General features: G+C 41.3%; 1 protein-coding gene across 1 annotated transcript; it reads left to right on the top strand.

The window, feature by feature from the left end:
- Positions 1-3,493: 3,493 nt before the first annotated feature.
- Positions 3,494-18,055, top strand: LOC146178834 (zinc finger protein 639-like). Its single transcript, XM_084580049.1, has 3 exons — positions 3,494-3,563; positions 11,073-11,318; positions 17,553-18,055. The coding sequence occupies exons 1-3, from the start codon at positions 3,494-3,496 to the stop codon at positions 18,053-18,055; spliced, it is 819 nt and encodes a 272-aa protein (XP_084436175.1).
- The last annotated feature ends 2,041 nt before the right edge of the window (positions 18,056-20,096 follow it).

The raw sequence follows: 20,096 nt of genomic DNA, 5'->3' as shown, positions 1-20,096 counted from the left end.
GTGGTGCAAATGTGGGCCAAAAAATGGCAGATTGTAAGTGTGGCTGTTTATCGCTTCTCCTGTTCTGCTTCAGCGTCGTCGCCGCCGACTCCTGTATATCATATTGTGGTGGAGGAGCCCGGAGGAGACGCCCTCGGCTTTCCTGGTGGAAGTGAGACCAGTGAGCCAGCGTGTTCTGACCCACAAGAGCCTAAAGCCAACAGCTGCACCAGCCTCGTCAAGTTTGTGCCCAACCGTCGCGGCGTGCCTTCCTATCAGCACTGCTCTTACAGTGCGGCCTACCAGAGATGGATTGCACAGCCCGTGCTGAGGCATCAAGGCAACACATCCCTGATGTGCAAGCTTTGTAGGGCATGGTTTGAGTCTGCGGAAGTGTTTTCAAGGCATATAGCGATGCACAATGCCTGGACCCAGCAGGCACAGCAGCCGAAATGTACCCCTACTTTTGAAGGCCAAGGGCAGTACAGTTGTTTCATTTGTGAAGAAAAGTTTGTTTCAAAAATCGGATACATGAGGCATTTGGTGCTACGCCACCCCCTAACATTGCACACCAATAGACGCCGCGTGAAAAAGTAAAAGGAGCAGCAGGCAGATATGGGGAAGGTATTGCAGGGAAGGTATGCTATGTGTAATGTTACGAGGTTGGAAGCGTGCAGAGTAGGTCCGAGATGTAACTGGAGTTAATGTCGTTCTAGTGGAAATCAAGGAAAAGTGGGCATAAGCATTACGTGTTACAAGCTGATAATCAATGGTTGAAAAGGGTAGCAAATTGTATTCCATGGGAAGGAAAACTCTGAAGGGAAGGAAGGATAGTATACAACGGCATCTTACCTGCACTCACCTATGGGGCTGAAACGTGGAGGATAACGAAAAGGTTTCTAATTAAGTTGAAGATAATGCAGAGGACTATGCAATGAAAAATGGTAGGGGTAACGTTAAAAGATTGGAAGCGGGCAGAGTGGGTTAGAGAAATAACTAGGTAAATTAATTCTAGAAAAAATCAGCAAGAAACGACCATGGGCAGGACATGTAGTGCAAAGAGAAAACAACCGATTCTCGAAAAAGGTAACAAATTGGGTACCAAGGGAACAAAAGTGCAGCAGGGGGCGGCAGAAAGTTAGGTTGGCAGATGAGGTTAAGCTCGCAGGGGTCAAGGGTATGCAGCTAGCACAGGACCGGGTTAGTTTGTGCAATATGGGAGAGGCCTTTGCCCTGCAGTTCCTTCTGTACTATAACTGCTTCATCACCTCAGAACATGTGCTAGTCAGCCACAAGAACCTATCTATCTCGGTAGTTTGTATAGAATTTTACTTCCATTTATTTTACACGCTTGTGTTCAATGGCGGTGCACTTTTATGTGTCATGTGTTTCTGGGATGAAAATGGTTGCGGAAGGCAATTTTATTTTTCTTCACTAGTCTGTCATGCGAGTGATCCATGAATGAAAATTTCACAGGTAGTGGCTCATTCAAATTTGGCATAGGTAGGTATGCATCTTTTCAGTGCATGCTTGAAGATTGTGTGATGATACTCATGTGTACTGTTGTCTAGTCATGTGGCTTGCAAGACAGGAAATGTGGGGATTTTTGCTCCTTTTAACAAACTGTGATAAATAGTTGGGTGCAGCGTAAGACTGAGTGGTGTATACTCCTCAGAGGAGGCCCTCCAACAAAACTTCATTGAGGCTGCAACATTTTATTTGGCCATTGCAGCTGGTAGAAAGGCCTCCACTGAAGGGCATTCACTACTCTGTCCTCGAGTCGAATCTCACGTAGCTAAGGTTTACAACTCTGTGATGTTCTGCACATGTAATAGCAATGTGTATTAGATCAATAATTTCATTTAGTGTATGCATTTTAATGAGTGAACTGGCACAACTGTGAGAAGTTGATAGTTGATCTTACAAACACTTAAGAACCTATTTCCCTGTTCAACCGGTTGTTAAAATACCAGAGATTTTCTGACAAGTGCATAAATATTTCAAATGGGAAAGATGCCTTGTGTGCCCAGTAATAATGAGCATTGCATCTCTTGAATAAGCTGTGGCATGTTTTATTGCAAGCCAGTAATACTTTGCTTTTTTGCTCCAAGACCATTTGTGTTCATTGCTCGTGTATTCAGTGAAAAATTATGAAGTATATATAGTGAAGACATGATGAAAGTTCATGTACTTGCTTTGTGTAGGGTCAGACTGGAGGATGCCCACAAAGAGGCTGCATCCACAACGTCGTGAGAGTCAACCGGCGGTGTCTGCGTGCATGACGCGACTGACACTCGCGGTACCTTGCGCTGCCCGGGAGATCTCTGTCGATTTCGCTCGCTTCGTCGGAGTCGTAGTGTGCGTGGTGCATTCAGCTTTATCTTTATTTTAATTGCTGTTCGTGGGCAATTAACACCGTGGTCTGGAAAGTGGAGATTTTCAAGTAGGATTCAGTCCAGAGCGACAAGAAGGCAACACTGGGAAGCGCCGCTGTCTACTTCGTTTTGTTCTAGCCATCAGGCTGTCTCGGCTTTTGCGATCACCCCGAGTAGGTGTCTACGAGCCAAAGAACCGAGGAATTGATATAGGCTGCAAAGTTTTCCCGAAGTGGCACATGACGCCGTGGTGGCTGACTGATGACCGCTCGACATTGCACAGCATGCAGGCAAGATTGCGTGGCTGAAGATGCAAGGCTTCACAAAAACTGTCACATTGGTTTCACAGATTTGTGACAGTTTTTGTGATGTGATTGGAGCTTAAATGATTGCACGAATTTGCCGTCAACAACTGAATGCCGAGCTGGCACTTGCATTGCTTTATGCGAGCTGATAGAGGGGGTGCATTCGCGGCTAAGTTACCGAATTTTTCACTAAAAACGATTAGCTGTCACCTATCAGAAATTGTATTTGCTAAAAACTGAAAAAAAAAAAAAAATAAGTAAAGTAACGACTGCCAACCTTACAAGCAGTCAACCTGCCCACATGCAAGCTGTCCATGTTAAATCAAGAAACTCCTGTTAATTTTCGGTAAAGTGGCTACCCTGGGCAAGCAGTTGTCATGAGTACGACCTTTGAGCAAGGACTACAACGTTCCTGCTAAAGCTCTTTTTTTTTTTTTTGCAGCTGTTTCTCCAAATGAAATTTATGGCAAAGTAGTAACTCCCTATAGTATTTCACTTTGCGAGACGAACGCAGAACTTTATTCCCCACCACAGAACTTGTTTTCTAATTCAAGATGCCGTATCTGTAGGCCTTTGGCAGTTTCATATAATTTTCCACCTGCCCTGGTAGCTCAATGGTTAGACTGGTGAACACCAAGGATGTGGGCTCCATCCCAGCTGTGGCTGCAGCTGTTGTTTGATGGAGGCAAATGCGCCAGCGTACTGTGTGATGTTTGTGCACCTTAACAAAACGCTTTGCTGACAAAAAGGACATTGTGTTTTACTTGAAACTCGCGGAGTTCTTTATCAAATTCTGTGAAACTGCTAAATGTAGCTCCAACGTCAATCATTTTCATGTCGCACGTGGCGACGAAGACTCCAGGCAACCAGGCAATCCGTGACCGGACATCTGAAGGCACCGAAGGTGAGTGCGCAGCGTGCGGAGATGCGGCGAGGGTGCGAAATCAGCAGACATCTCCCAGGCAGTGCAAGGTGGCGCGAGGGTCAGTCACATCGTGCACGCAGTCACCGCCGGTTGACTCTCATGACGTCGTGGACGCAGCCTCTGTCTTTTACAAAACCAACTCTTTATGTATATGACTGTGATAAAGACTGAAGAAAGCAGTTCCAACTTGTGTAAGCTTAGCTTTATTTATTTACATTTTTTCGGTTTTCGTGTTTACAGAGGGCCATTTATTTCCACAACAGAAATGTAATTGCAACTCTGTCTTGCTTTCCTGTGGGTTGCACAGCTTAAGTTTTAGGTTGTGCCTATCGCTGATGTTACATTGAATGTGTTTATGTCTTCTCGATTATTCCTGTGCAGTTCTATAAAGCGGCAGTCTTAATCCTTGTTTTTCGCTTATAGCTGTGCTTTTTCATCAATTTTTGTTTTGTTTTTGTTATTTTTTGTGTTATTGAGTTCAGTAAAGTGTTGTAGACTTTGGCTGTCTGCTGTGTTTTCCAAAGGTGTCCTGCTTGTCCTGTCATGTAGGCAGGTTCAGAGTGTACCTGAAAGTTGCGCTTGTGTTTTCCTACCCTTACGCATAATTTTTTGAGTCCGTGGTGAAAAACTACAATCAGAAAAAATGCAAAGTTGCACTTTCATGCAATGCTAGGCATTTAATGGCAAGCAGAAATAAAATATACAGTTGAAATTTATATGTCAGCCAAGGTTAGAAGCAGTTTTGTTTTTTCCATTTTCTACTGTCTAACCCTGCAGGTGTTCTCAAACTGGGTACTACTCTACGAATTCAAAATCCTTCTTCATAGCCATTTCCTCAGTTTATACAATTTTGACACCCCACGTTTAATTGCTCGGAATTATAATGGAGGAAACATAGTTAATACCATCTCTTGAAACAGTAAGGTTTAACATAGTCATGTACACTGGCTGTGTTACTATAATTAGTACCACCATTCCGTGCACCTGTAGTGTATGCATCTTTGGTAATCGAAAAAAAGATCCCCTGATTCCTCTAGTGTTCTCGTGTTATGTCGGTGTGTTTTGGATGTCCAGACTTTGTGACACGCTGTAAGAAATTGTGTATATGCATTTAACAAATTACCATTGGTTAACTTCTTTGAAAAAGTAGAGATGCCAAAGTTTTTTGTGCCATGCTTCTTTTTTTTAACAGTACCATGATAGGTCAACTTAAAACTGAAACCATGCAAAAGATGATACACAGGGAAGAAGGGATACACTCTTACATGATACATCATTATACATATGAATTACCACTTATAATTGTCCTGTGCACATTAAATCTAATTCAAATTTTTTCTTGGGCAGTGCTTTGGCTTACGCTGTCGAGTAGTGGTTATGACATCATGGACACATTGAGATAACATTGAGGACTCTTGAGGCATACTGAAGCTGCAATAAAATCATCTCAGTCGCTTAAATCTATTCCACCTTATTGCACCAGCCTGCCCCAACTGGCGTAGTGGCAACAAATGAATAAATAGCCATTACTGTACAAGGTTTGCACGCCTTGTACTATAACCTCAGTAGTTTGTAAACTCACGCCCGGCGCCATAGCCACTCTTTGCGGATTATCACCAAAAATCTTGACAGAAACATTGAATGGCAATTTTTTATTTGATGGACGGGGTGAATTCCATGCGGCATTTATTATTTACTGACCTGTGCGTAACTGCAAAGAAAGGACCTGCACTTCAAAATTTGGCATTGTACTGCTTAAAGGGGAAGAAAATTCTTTGAACAGAAATAGCGAGTGGTGTTGCTCAGTTGCCAGACAGCTATTCTTACCAGAGTGGCTGCGTTATGTTTTTGCGTTGCACTGGAATGGTGCATGTGGACCTGATGTATCATGATGGATGGATGTATGAAAAGTGCTGAAAGATAATTCAGCCACCGTTCACTCATTTGGAGCAGTATATCCAGCATGCACTAACACTGCCATCTTGTAGTATAATGCATTTATTAGAGTAGTCGAACAAATATTTGCATGCGATTGTAAATATTGACAGGTCTTAGTTACTTTGACCAGCGAGCTTCGTTTTTAATGTGATGCAATGTTGTGCCATGAGTTATACATCGAGTAATGAAATTGAACTGTATATCAATTCAAGTATTGGCTCCTAATTTCACTTGTCATTTTTTCAACTTTGATTTTGCTCTTGCTGTTTCTTGCTTTGGCTTTTTATTTTTACTTTTCATCCTTTCGATATCTCTTTCTGGGCCGTCATTTTTTTTTTTCCTTTGATGTATATGTGCGTGCTTGTATGTGCTTGCTTCCCACATTTAATGTTTGGTATATATTGTAATCTAGGATCGACCGTATTACATTGTGATCTAATAAGGAGATGAATGACAGATCAGTTAGTGACTGGTTTTTGCGAGTTCCTGATTCAGCCCATGTTGTTCACTTTCCTACCCTTCTTGCACTGTTTATATTTCTTTTTCGGATGCCTTTTCTCATTTTTTTGCTGTTTTGCTGCTCTCATATATATCCTTGGGGCTGGATGCACAGAGCTGGTGTGCATGCACTGGATTTAATCTTCTTTTTTTTGTTCAAGCAATGCTTTCTCAATACCTCAAAGTTAGCTGCTTTGTGTAGAAAGAAAACCAGAGAGAACAGACGCAGGACAAGGGCAAAGAAGGCACACACACCACACTGCTGGAATTCTGATAAAGAAATGCACACTTTTGAATTCGCTATTGCCTTCTAGCTGCTTTCATCTCACCTGGCAGTAGGACCTTATCTATTTATTTTGTTTCTCCAAAATTTCCTGTAAACCTGTTTCAGTACCCATTTATTTTTTTGCTGAACTTATTTTTCTTCCCAACCTAAATTCAGTTTTTTTTCTATTTATTTTTTTATTGCTTATAGTGTCTTTCTTTTTCTCTCTTTTAAACGGCAGCTGTAAAAAATTTGTTGGAGGCACTCTGATACCTCTTAAGTGCAGTAAGGTTAAAGCCCTTATGCAACCCTATACTTATTTGCTGCGTTTGACCTCGTTTATTTTTCACTCGTTGGACCCAATTTTTGACCTGTATTGACTTCAATTACAGGTCCTTGGGTGATCTTAAGCATTAATAACGCTTAAGTAAACATTGTTTATCTAATTCGACACAAGTCTAGCATTTTTTACTCGCTTTGTTACTTCTCACACTGCCTCAATGTCTTTCTACCAGATGTGACATCATCCAAGGTTTGTTTTTTTTTTTTTACACAAAGTATAGGTCCTTTGGTGAGCTTAGGTGCTAATTACTGTAATTCGACGCTAATTCGACACAAATCCGGTGTTTCTAACCCAGTTTGGCAGTTTTGTATTATTTCTAAAAAGAAGAGAGAGACGTGTTTAAATTTCGCTGACATGCTACTCCGTGCAGGAAGGGCTTTCGAGGGAAGGAAAGATTGAAAAAGAATGGTGAGGAGATTAAAAAAAATGAAGGGGGAGATAAAATATGGCCATTAAATCCATTGTAAGGTGCATCGTGGAGTAATGGTATAAAATGAAATGATGAAATGCATAGTCCGATAAATGTGCTTATAGAGTTCACAGCAATAAAAATGCCTGAGGGTAACATTCAAGGTGAACATTAGAGCTTGTCTAAAAGTCCAATTTCTTTTAAATAAGTAAATAAAAAGTTTATTGCGAGTCTGTTACCTGGGGCAGGTTAAGGGACCTAAGACAATGTCCATTGTTAAAGGCACTGGGGAGAGCTTTTTCATGCTATGTTCATAGTATGCACGCTCTTCAGCGTATGCAGGATACTCAAGCAGGATATGTTGCACAGTGCGGACTGCTTTTCTGTCATTTGTCTAAGCAAAGAGTGCCTGCAAGTTTGATGCCCTGGTTGCTCACGTGTCCGCTCTGCCGTGTAATGTGCTCACCAGCTTCAGACAGCAGTGCGGTACAGAGGCGAGTAAAATAATATGTCGATGCATTTACCTTTCCTTCCTTTTAATTCAATCTCTTTTTTGATGTTTCAGAGCTTTACTGAAGTCTGCGAGGGACGACAACTTCACTGTCATTTTGTTCGTTGTGTTGCTTAATATGCTTGCTAAGATACAGGAACTCTTGCTGAGGACATTTCTTCTTTTTTCTTTTTTTCATCGCTTGCCCCTTGTTTGTTTGTTTACTTTTGCTGCATTCAATGTCTCTGTGCTGTCATGGTTAAAGCCCCTCAATAAACTAAAAGTAGCGCCAACTTGTGAAGATTGCCGCCCGCCTCCTCTCCGGCGCTCTCCTTCGGCGCTCGACCCTTCCATTGGGCGAGCGCCGTCACTCACGTGTTTGCGCACGCTTTTTTCTCCTTTCCATCGGTGCAAAACGACGCAGCGCGCGCATGGCAGGACCTCGCCACGCGCACCAATCGAGGCGGCCGTGTCCAGCGCCTGCTCCGGAGAGGGCGCGCTAGCCGTGCACCGCGTAGATGGAGCCATGGTCAAAATGCAAGAGGAGGAGCGGCGGCGCCGGAGGAGGAGAGAAAAGATGGCGCTACTTTTAGTTTATTAAGGGGCTTTAGTCATGGTACTCCTAACTTTGATGATCAGTTTATCTTTGAAACTTTTTTTATTCAGAGCACTAACTTGCAAAGTTCTCAGTGCTGTGCAAGTGACTATTGTGTAGTTGCTGTTTTGGTAGTGTGTATATTATAGTGTTTATGTTGTATTTGTTTGAGTTATTGTTTTGTTTCATGTGTCATTTGGATCTCTGTCACATCCACTGTCTTGTATTTACTAACCCAGCTATACTACTGTATCCCCCTTCTACTGTTGCTACTTGTTCTAAGGTGCATAAGCTTGGTATGGATTGCAAATGTTTTGCATTGAGGGTAGATTTACAAATGCAAGGCTGCTGTGATATTGCATAAATTGGTTCAAGGACCGGTGGTCAGTCAAACCCTTAAACCACTGAGGATTAAGGGTGCTCATATTTATCCAGAAAGGACTGAATGCTTAGTATAATTGAGAATGCTTTACGTTACAGAGATTGCAAAATATCCACAAAAAGCAGTTCTTGATAAATTTCTTATCCTTTCTGCGAGTGTCCTGTCAAGATGTAGGTGTGCAGCTTTGGAGATAATAAACATATAAATTCATCCGAAATGAGAGCAGGAAGGAAGACAGAATGAATGCTAGAGTTCCGATGAAACTTTTGAGAAAATTTGTTTAGGAATAACTTGAGCATTTTTTTTTCTTTCCCCATCATTCTGCATACACATGAAAGTGGCAGCACCTTATGCTATATCGTGTGTTTGAAAACTTGAGTAGATGTTATTGTGAACTAAAACATAGGAGGCTGTGAAATTGTACCCTAGATCAGTATGTTGCCAATTCCTCATGACAAAGTGGGTGCTATGGCAGAAAAGGGACCTCTTATAAGCTAGAAAAATGCAGGTGTTGTCAGTCACTACTAAATGGTTTGTACGGGTATATTAAGGCAATGCTGAAATTTGTTGTTGAGTAAAAAAATGACAGTTCATTTAGTTCATCGGAGTAAAAAAAAAAAATTAAGCAGACCGACAGCCCAGGACACCATTATGAGCGGTGGGGAAAAATATATATTCAAAGTTTAACTCCAAATTTCTGCCAAGTAAGCATCAACAAAGTCGCAGGAAATCTGGCAATAAAATTTGAACTAATACAGATGAAAAGTTGAGTAGTTGTTGGGATACTAAAGAGAACACCATGCAGTTATTTTTTGTAGTAAATAGTAAAGATTGAATAATCGCATGGATGTTTTTGGCTGTGTTCGTGTGTTATTTGTCATTGGAAAATTCAGTAACCGGTTTAATTTGAATGTCAGACCTTTCTTTGCCTGCACATAACTAACGCTTGCGAAGACAGTAACACAACGACTGCATGATTGCGCTGCTTGGAAGTTGACGGCAATGTAATCTAGGCTTGAATACAGTGACCAAAAAAAAAAAAATACACTCTTGGATTTATCACAGTCTGCTTGTGAGAAAAGTTGGGGGAGAGGCAATGGTTGTGCTTGATTTCCTGCCTTTGTCTAGTGTGTAAAACCTGCATACTGAGTAAACATTGCATCCTTTGTCATGAAAATGCAGTAGTTATATAAGATGCATATCACATGCATCAGCAAGTAGAGAGTATCCAGAGTGGGTCAAGGAACAAATGTGAGTTAAGGACATAGTCCAAATGAAATAGTGACCAGGGCATGTAATTCGAAAGCATGACGTTTACAATGAGTAAGCGACTACTCCAACGGACAACAAAGCATAGCAGGGGACGGCAGACATTTAGGCGGGTGGACAAGGTTAGGAACCTTGAGGGGGATTAGGTAGCCCGGGACCAGGTTAATTAGGGAGATGGGGACACCTGTGCCCGGCAGTGAGTGTAGCTGTGCTGAAAATGGCGATGGTAACTGTATCAAAGCAGTTTCTTGATATTGTGTTTTTAGTGGTATGGGATGGCTGTATAATTCTGACAGGTCTGGTTTTACACTGCTTAGCAATTTGTTGATGGAAACGTGATACATTTCCAAGCTGTCACATGAAGCTACTAACAATAGTTATGAGAAGGGGTTCTTGCTTGAAATATGCCTCGCTACTGACAAGTCGGTGGTTGGGCTTGTGGATAATTGTAAGCTGCATTCTATAAAAAAGCATTTGCTACTGCACTACTGGTGTGTGTAGTTGCAAGGATTTGTCGAAGGGTTTACAATTTTTTTATTGTCGCTTCCTACGAGCATTTAATAAAAGAACACAAAGGTCAAATTCACGTTCAGAGGTATTGATAGACAAGAATGGGCTAGCTAGTAAGAGCCTGATTCCGTTATTTTTTATTAGCTGCAAATGCAAGGAAATCAAATGCAGCTATTTTTACGGGTAAATCTTAGCGACAGTGCGTTTGCCTGCGTAAATCTTTAAGGCAAGTTGTTCATTTTTAAACTATAAACACAGATTACTTTTCGTTCTTGAAATCAGAACCTTGAATTGAATGATGGGGAAAACATTCTTTGTCTTAGTTGATGGTTCTTATGCCATGAAGCATGTACCAGCGTAGTTGAATGTGCCAGACAAATAAATTTTGCTGAAACAAGTTTTGTGGAGTCTTCAGCGTCGCTGCAAACGGAGGGGCTCTCAGTTTGGGTGCTGTGGGTGTGTTGTGTATAGAAAAAATGGGCTGCGCATGTAGCGCGAAGACAGAATAACCGATGATTGAAAAGGCTAATGAATTGGACCAAGGGAAGGGAAGCATAGCAGAGGGCTGCCGAAAGTTAGGGGGGGGGAGGGGGGAGGGAGGAGGCTAAGAAGTTTGGAGAGGTCAAGTGGATGCAGCTTGCACAGGACAGGGTTAATTTGAGGAAAATGAGAGAGGCCTTTGCTCTGCAGTGGGTATAGCCCAGCTGATAATGGTGTAAAGATTTAAGGTTCATCCATATGGGTGTTGGAAACGTGGGCCGTTTACTCACTTCTCTTGTTCTGTTTCAGCATCGCCACCGCCGACTCCTGTGTATCATATTGTGGTGGAGGAGCCCGGAGTAGACGCCCTCAGCTCCTCTGGTGGAGGCGAGAATTGCAAATCAGTGTGTTCTGATCTGCAAAAGCCCAAAGCCAACAGCAGCACTGGCCTTGTCAAGTTTGTACCCAACCGTCATGGCGTGCATTGCTACCAGCACTGCCCTTACAGTGCTCCCTACCAGAGACGGATCGCACAGCGCGCGCTGAGGCATCAAGGCAACACGCCGCTGATGTGCTACATATGCGGGGCGTGGTTTGAGTCTGAGGAAGTGTTTTTAAGGCACACACCGGTGCACAGCACCATGACCCAGAAGGCACAGCACTTGACCCCTTTTGTCGCAGGGCAAGGAACGCATAGTTGTCACATTTGCCCGGAAAAGTTCAATTCAAAAAAGAGCTTTCTGGACCATTTGGCGCTATGCCACCCCCTACCGGTGCACCCCAAAAAGCACCCTTAAAAAAATAAAAGGAGCAGTGTGGCACATATTGGGAAGGTATTGCAGCGAAGGTATGCTAGGTGTAATGTTATGAGATAGGAAGTGTGCAGAGTAGGTCAGATAAATAACTCGAGTTACTGACATTGTAATGGAAATAAAGTAAAGAAATTGGCATGGGCAGGACATGTAGTGCGAAGACGATCACCAGATAGTAACAAATTGGATACGAAGAGTAGGAAAGTGTAGCAGGGGGTGGCAGAAAGTTGGGTGGGCGGATGAGGTTAAGAAGTTTGTAGGGGTTAAGGGGATGCAGCTAGCACAGGACTGGGTTAGTTGGGGTAATAGAGGCCTTTGCCCTGCTGTCCCTTTTGTATTATAACTGCTTCAATACCTCAGAACATGTGCTAGTCAGCTACAAGTGCCTAAGTATCATGCCAGCTTGCATGGCTTGATTTCCATTTAGTGTACACGCTTCTGTTGAATGCCGGTGCTCTTTTATGTGTTTTGTGTTTCTGTGTTGAAAATGGTTGCAATATTATTTTTCTCCACTATAGTTTGTCACACTAGCGAACTGACTAAAATTTTGACCAGTAGTGGCACATTAAAATTTAGCATAGGTATGCGTTCATTGGTGCTGCTTGGAGAGTGTGTGATGATACTCATGTGCCTACTCTTGTCTAATTGGCTCACTTTTGTTTTCTAGATTTACATGTTACATGGCTTGCAAGATGTTGAGAAAATGTGGGGAGGTTTGCTCCTTTTAATGGACTGCGATAAAGCAGTTTGGTGCAGCTTACGACTGAACATATGTTCCTCAGAGGAGGCCCTCCACCAAATGGCATTAATGCAGCAACATTTGGTCATTGCTGCTGGTAGGAAGGCCTCCACTGAAGGGCATTCGCTACTTTGTCCCCGAGTCACACCTGACGTAGCTAAGGTTTACAACTCTGTGATGTTCTGCACTTATAAAGGCAATGTGTATTGGATCAATCATTTATTTAATGGCAGAATTAAATAGTGTGCCCATTTTGATGAGTGAACTCTCACGGCAGAGAGAAGTTCATCTCACAAACACTTTGTAACCTGTTCTTCTAGTCAACCAGTTGGTAAACTAAGACAGCAGAGATTTTATGACAAGTGCACGAATATTTTAAATGAAAAAGTTGCCTTGTGTGCCAAGTGCCCAGTAATGACAAGCATTGCGTCTCTGGGATGAGCTGTGGTATGTTTTATTGGAAGATATAAATTCATTCAGCAGCGCTTTTTGCTCCAAGACAATGTGCATTCATTGCTCTTGAATGAGAAGTTATGAAGTATAGTTAACACATGTTGAAAGTTCATAACGCTTGCTTTGTGTATGCTCAGAGAGGAGGATGTTCACAAAGGCCATTTTACAAAACCAACTCTTTATGTATAAGGCTGTGATAAAGACTGAAGAGAAGTTCCTACTTGTGTAAGCTTAGCTTTATTTATTTATTGACATTTTTACTATTTTTGCGTTTACAGAGTTCTGTTTATTTCCTCAAGAGCAAAGTAATTGCAAAACTGCCCAGCTTTCCTGTGGGTAGCACATCTGAAGTTTAGGTTTTAGCTATTGCTGATGTGACATTGGATGTGTTTATGTCCTCTTGATTATTCCTGTCAGTTTTATAAAACAGCAGCCTTATGCTTTGTTTTTTGCTTATGGCTGTGCTTTTTCATCAATTTTTGTGTTTTTGTGTTGTTATTGAGTTCAGTAAACTGTCATTGTGAATGTTGGCTGTCTGCTGTATTTTTCAAAGGTGCCCTGCTTGTCCTGTCATGTAAGCAAGTTCAGAGTGTACCTGAAAGTTGCACTGTGTTTACATTTGTGTGTTTAAACCCTTACACATCATAAGTCGAGTCTGTGGTGAAAAAACTTCAATTAGAAGAAATGCAGGTTTGCGCACAGTCACACTTTCGTGCAATGCTAGGAATTTAATGGTAAGTAGAAAGAAAATATACAGCTAAAATTCATATGCCAGCCAAGGTTAGAAACAGTTTTACTTTTGCTGTTTTCTACTGTTTACTCGGATTTTTTCACAGTTTCTTCACATGCGTTGTGCATGTAGTTAAACAATTTATTTTTGCTCATCCTTAACCCATCAGGCATTCTCACAACTTGGTACTACACTACGAATTCAAAAACCTTCAGAGCCATTTCTTCAGCTTATATACTATTTTGGCACCCCACATACAATTTCTCAGAATTGTCATGAAGGAAACGCAGTTAATAGCATCTCTCGAAACGGTGAGGTTCTTTAACATAGTCATGTAAACAGGTTGTGTTAATTGGTACCACCATTTCATATATTTGTAGTGTATGCATCTTTGATAATAGAAAAAAAAATCCTTTGATCCCTCAAGTGTCCTCGTGATATGATGGTGTGTTTTGAATGTTCAAACTTTGTGACACGCTGTATGAAATTCTGTACACACGCTTAACAAATTACCATTGGTTAACTTCTGTGTTTGCATTGGCTGTTAAACAAGTAGAGATGCCACATTTTTTGTCATGTTTCTTGTTCGAGAACCTATATATATGAGACATCAATATACATATGAACTAACCACTTAGTATTGTCCGGTGTGCACTAATTCTATTCAAATTTTTTTTGGTCACTTCTTTAGTTTACACTGGCAAATGGTGGCTTTGACATCATGGACACATTGAGATAACATCGACATCGCACGAGGCATACTGAAGTGGCAATAAAATCATCTCATTCGTTTGAATCTATTCATTGCACAGGCCTGCCCCAATTGCCGTAATGGCAACAAATGAACAGCAATTACCACACAAGTTTTGCATGTCTTGTATAACCTCAGTAGTTTGTCAACTCGTACCTGGTGCCATAGCCACTGTTTGTTGGTTACCACCAAAACAACTTGACGGAAAGTTTGAATGGTAATGTTTTTTTTTGACGGGCGGGGTTGAATTTCATGCGGTACTCCTTATTTACTGAAATGTGTTTTTGTGAAGAAAGGACGCACACTGAAAATTTGGCATCCTACTGCTTGAATGGAATGTTTCTCGGCAGTTGCCAGGCAGTACAGCTGTGTGATTTTTCATTATGAACTGCTTCCGACATCCAAGCTAGTAGTGCTGGCATCATTAAGTGGGGCTGCAGTTTTCGTGTTAGTTGGGTATAGTATAGTGGTTAGGCTGAGTGGAGATCTTACCCATCTAGTGGTATAGCTGTACTTGTATCCTGTATTCTGTAGCATGCTTGCAGCTGGTACTAGGTCCTGATGTCCGAATTTCTTCTTGTTGGGTGACTTCTTTGTCATAAATGGCGTTGTACTGGACTACAATGTGGCATATTGAATTGTAATTTTTAGTTGCCAAAATTACTTTTTTTCTAGCAACTGCAATATTGTTGCGGGCGCATGCATCCTCGTAAGTTACATACTAAGCAGTCAAAGTTTTGCAGTTTTTTTTCTGAAAGTCTTGAAAAACATTTTCACTTCAAGGTGTAGGAGTTAGAAAAAGTAAATAATGCCATATGAGACGACAAAATTTGCATGTAACATACCATGAGTGGAACTGAGCTTTTACAATCCACATGGGGTCATAAGTGATATAACTGGTTGGAAAAAAAAACATTAGTTAACCTAATGTGTAGGGTTAACTTACAACAGACAGAAGTGTGGACCATCATATGCAAGTGCAGAAACCAAGACAGTGCACCATTTGTGTTCCATATAGCTCACCTTTGTAGCATGTATATATGCTTGCTAGACGACGAACTCAAATGCAGAAGTATTTTAGCAATGTCAAATGGGGGGGGACCATCAATCCTCAAGCTAGCTGCCATTTAAAGTGCGAAAATGCTTTTGTACAGCATCATTCACTTCTTGCTATAATGTGGTCACTGCTTTCAAAGCAACATTGTGTTGCACACAGGCACATATCGAAGCAAAGCGATACATGCACAGGGGTTCCCGGAGGGGGTGCTTTGCGTGGTCTGCCACTTGGCTTTGTTACGTGGCCAGGCTGGATGAAACGACGCTTTGAAAGCAGTGACCATGTTATAGCTAGAAGTTGACGAACCTATACTTACTTTTCAAAGCATGTTATATAAGTGCAGGTGGCAGAATTATAAGTCATAGCCTTTCACTATGGCCTGCCTGACTATAGCTGCTTTGGCATGACAAATCCCATCAGGGAACAGCCTGTTGACTGCAACTGTTTGCATCACAGACTTTCTCTTAGCTTGCATGGCATCAGGAATGGTTAAACAAACTGACAAATATTGGAAACTGCAAAATGTTCCTCTGACCTTTGTAGACTAACGTCAAACCTCTTACCGAGTAAATGCACTCTGGACCCACTGATGATAGTGCACCTTTTTACACTCTACGAGTGTGACCTTTTAATATGTAGAAAAAGGTCAGCTTGTTCTCATTACCAGAGACTGCACATGGCAGAAGGTAATGTCCTTAAATGGGTAGAGATGCCAAATAATTTTAGTGTATTATGTTTGTGGAATGATGTGCAGCACATTAGCAAACATGATTGGCAGTGTGGATTGCCTCAGAAAATGCAAATTATTCGTAATTGAATTTTTTCCTCACACAGATTCGGTCTCAAGTATCAAACAACAGCTGTGATGTTACGAGTAGATGCGTTGAGGAATGCACTAAAGAGCTGTGTGGTTTTCCACTGCACTCGTTTTAACTAGCACCAGTTTATACGCTAGCCTGCCTAAAAGTTAAAATCATAGAAGATAAATAATCAGCAGTTATATCGCACTTTTAATGTCTCACATTATGAAAGTGCATCTGCGAAGCCTTTGCTGTCATTTGGCAGATGAAACCAAAACTGCAAGCAAAAACTGTTTATAAATCATCTAGCTGGTGCAGATGAATTCCCCACCATTATTCATATACACTATATTATGTGCATGGTTCAAAAGAAAACAAATGTGCATCAAAACTTTTTTCTACTTGCCTTATGTTTTAGAAGTTGCCAAATAAACTATGAACTACTCTGCTTTTTTATTGTACACTTTCACATATTGAAAAAAGTTCAGTCTGATATTTTGAGTATTAATGGTCAGTGAAGTGTTTGCTGCAACTGCTGCCCTTATGTTCAATCCCTTCACCGGTTAGGCAAGTTATTTGTTATTAAAAGTTGTTCCTTATTACCAATCTACAACACTGTTCTAAATATTATAGGTAGGAATCACATGCAGCATTGTATTTTAAACTGTTATTTCAGTGTCTCTGTCTTACTTTGACCTAGTTTCTTGGTCTGATTTAGACTTCTGACAGATAGTGTGGCTTGCATAGATAAGCAATGACTGCAGATTGCTCATTGCAGTTTTCAGTTAGCGCATCTGTAGTTATGTCCTAGTGCATCTCCTTTTGGTGCATTTCAACTATAATGTTCCATCATCATTAGTTACATTGTGTTCTTGTTGTTCACCTGTTACATTAATTAACTGCTTCAATTATCCCAGAGTGGAACCAATGTATGTCACCTGCTGCCTCGGTGGAAGGTATATATTATATATATATTGCCAAACTCTCTACTGACAGCAAGCATATCTTTACTACTAAGTCATCTACCCTTTTATTCACATAGCTTTTTGTAGTCTGTACATAGCATAAACAGAGGGCGTGATTAGATTTACAACAGGTAGTAATTTGTCGTTGTTCTTTGACCATATTATCTTTCTAATATACCGTGTACCAATTCAGGGCAAAAAAGAATAAATAAATAGTGCATTGTGTTCTGTATAGTTCAAGGGGCACATTTTACAATCACTTCTGTGCTCTGCTCACCAGACATGTAATATCCTCTGCCTTACTCTTCAGTGAAGTCATAACACGAAACAAATTAGGCATAGTATCAAACAAAGAACTACAAGAAGGCAGATTAGAAGTGAGTGCATATTTTATTATTTTTTTTTTTTTGCTGCCAAAATATGACTTTTATTGCATCATGACGGCAGGTTATATCGTTTTTCTTGTCCTGTTGTCTTTCCAGAGTTGTCTGACTTCAGCGTACCTGAAATTAAAGAGGAAGCCCGCAGTCCTTCTCCCGAAGGAGGGAACACTGTTAGTGGAGTCAAAGATCCTGCGTTGACTACGCTACCGGATGACTTGGTCACCACAATGGACGTGAAGAGCAAACCTGGCAGTAACGAGCGCCCGGTGCTTGCCTGCCATCTGGGTCCCTACACCACAAGGTCCCGTGCCAATCTCAACCGGCATGTGTACGACCATACGGTGGAAACGATGAGTAGGTGTGACACCTGCCTGAGCTTCTTTGCCAGCAGTTCGGACCTGGCGAGGCACATGGCCGTGCACGAGGGCACAGAGCAGTTTGCGTGCTCCCTTTGTAATGGACAGTTCCTCTCGAAGCAGAAGCTGGAAGACCATGTACTACTGAGGCATTCTGGTGGTGGCCCTTACCAGTGTCCTGTGTGTTCATGGCCGTTCACACAGAAGCGCTTTCTCTTGACACATATGCGCACTCACCGTAATTAGGCCTAGCTGCTAGCTTAGCACTGACAGGAAGGCAGTCATTCAGGACTGTTAATGTCAGTTTATCACATAAATGGCCCCATTCTTTTGATTCCAGATAGGCAGAAGGGAAGAGGAAACTAGCATGTTTAAAAGGCATCATAACTATGGTCAAACATTTTGATGGGCCTCAACGATTTCCATATGATGGCTGGCAAAGTATGCTAAAATGACAGCTCCATAGAAGCCTATGCATCGCATTAAGGATAGTATTTAATTGCTCCTTCATTGTACAGCTCCATGTATGTAGCAGTGCACTCAGGCTGTTATGATAAAAAAATTTGGCATTAAAACAAGACAGAACGCAGCTAAACACTTCGAGATATGGTAACATTGGGTTTAAGATGAAGGCGAGTCCCGAAACACACGCATAGAAAAATGGCAAAGTTTGTTTTAAGAAATAAATTTTATTTTAACTGCTTGAGAAACATTGAACATTCCATCCGCTTTCACTGATAGGAAGTTAGTAAAAAAAGCTCAGTTAAAGCACTCACGGCAGCATGAGGGGTGCAGTCCCAATTTATTTTCAAGCATGTGATGCATTGAATCACAGTGTTGCCTGGAGTCAAGCTTGTGCAACCCACATTCCTACAACACATTCAATAATAATAAAAAAAATTTTTTCTGCCAGAACAGACATATTGTTGCTGGACCTTTCATAACTTCCAGTGCTGTTTTTCTCGACATATTTTCAGCCGAGCAAGGCTTCTGGGCACATTTCTTACACTTTTTTTCAGTGCACCAAGACCAAATGTGGCATACGTAACCTTTTTAGATGTGCAGAATGCAGGTGTATATGTTTTAATGAAAGCAGCAATATTTTTAATACTAACATATTTGAAAATATTCAGGCACTAGCCACATATAAACCAGACATTCATGCAAAATTGCACCTGTTGAGAAGCTGAGAATTAAAATTACAGTTTCCTCATTTGTATGTATTGGAGTCCTAGAGATGAGAAAAATCATTCTGCACTGTTCTCATGCTTTCTTCCATGACCAGAATCTGCACAAGTATGGAAGAAAATGTTTGAAAGCATAGGTCAAGTGCTGTAAGTGACACAGTTTTCATTCGCCTAGCATGTACAGTTCTTGAGGAGCATGCCTCAATGCTATCAAAAGGAGGGATTTTGTGAATGAACTTGGCAAAAGCTCATGAATTTCAAACCACAGTAAATATTCAGAGTAAATTTTTGGTATGCACATAATGAATAAGGGAGAAGATGAAGCGCCCAGAAACAAATATCATCTTGTATAGCATTTTGATGCAACGGTATCCCCAGAAATTCCTTGCACTGCATTCGTTAAGCAGTTCAAAATCACGTGCAAAATGTTCGAAATTCAGCGCACCTTTTGTGCTCCTGAAGAAATCCTGGTTGTGCTTAAAGTTTGAATGGGAAGCCACTGCTTTTGCAAAGCTGGAAAAACGAGTTCATGCAAATTGCACTTCGTTACACTTTTGTTGAGACATCAAGAGTTGAGCTCAAGTTCAAGAGTATTTTTCCTGGTGAAATTACTTTTTCATACACTGTTCTTAAAAAGTTTAGCAAGTCTCTACTTAACTCATCATAGAGTTGGGGTCAACACGGCTTCCTTATAGGAGAAAAAGTTGGAGTGGAATGCTCAAGCTTTGGCTTGAAACATAAAGCGGCAGCATTATTACTGGCACTCGTCGATGCCTCCCTATGTGGATTATTGTTCACATGCATCCACTTTACTCATTAATCAATAATTCTTCAATCCCCACACTTGCTAATTAGCATATACTGTCATAAGCTACCACGTTATGCAATAAACCGTGTCCTGTGTCAGATTTCTACCTTACCCGTTCATGTCAAAAGAAGTGCCCTTGTTGGCAGCTTCAGCCAACTTAACCATGTTATGTGGTCATGTGACGTCCCACAACCTGACCACCAGTTCTGTGCTGAACCATGTTACCTCATACTCATGGTTTTTTGCTCACAATGCGCGGTGACAAAGAAGAATTTTTTGGAGATCTGGGCCT

The sequence above is a fragment of the Amblyomma maculatum genome, chromosome 9 (assembly GCF_055883805.1).
Source record: "Amblyomma maculatum isolate TAMU_Amacu chromosome 9, ASM5588380v1, whole genome shotgun sequence".
Taxonomy (NCBI): domain Eukaryota; kingdom Metazoa; phylum Arthropoda; class Arachnida; order Ixodida; family Ixodidae; genus Amblyomma; species Amblyomma maculatum.
The sequence above is the reverse complement of the archived record's forward strand: the minus strand, read 5'-3'. Positions and strand labels throughout refer to the sequence as shown.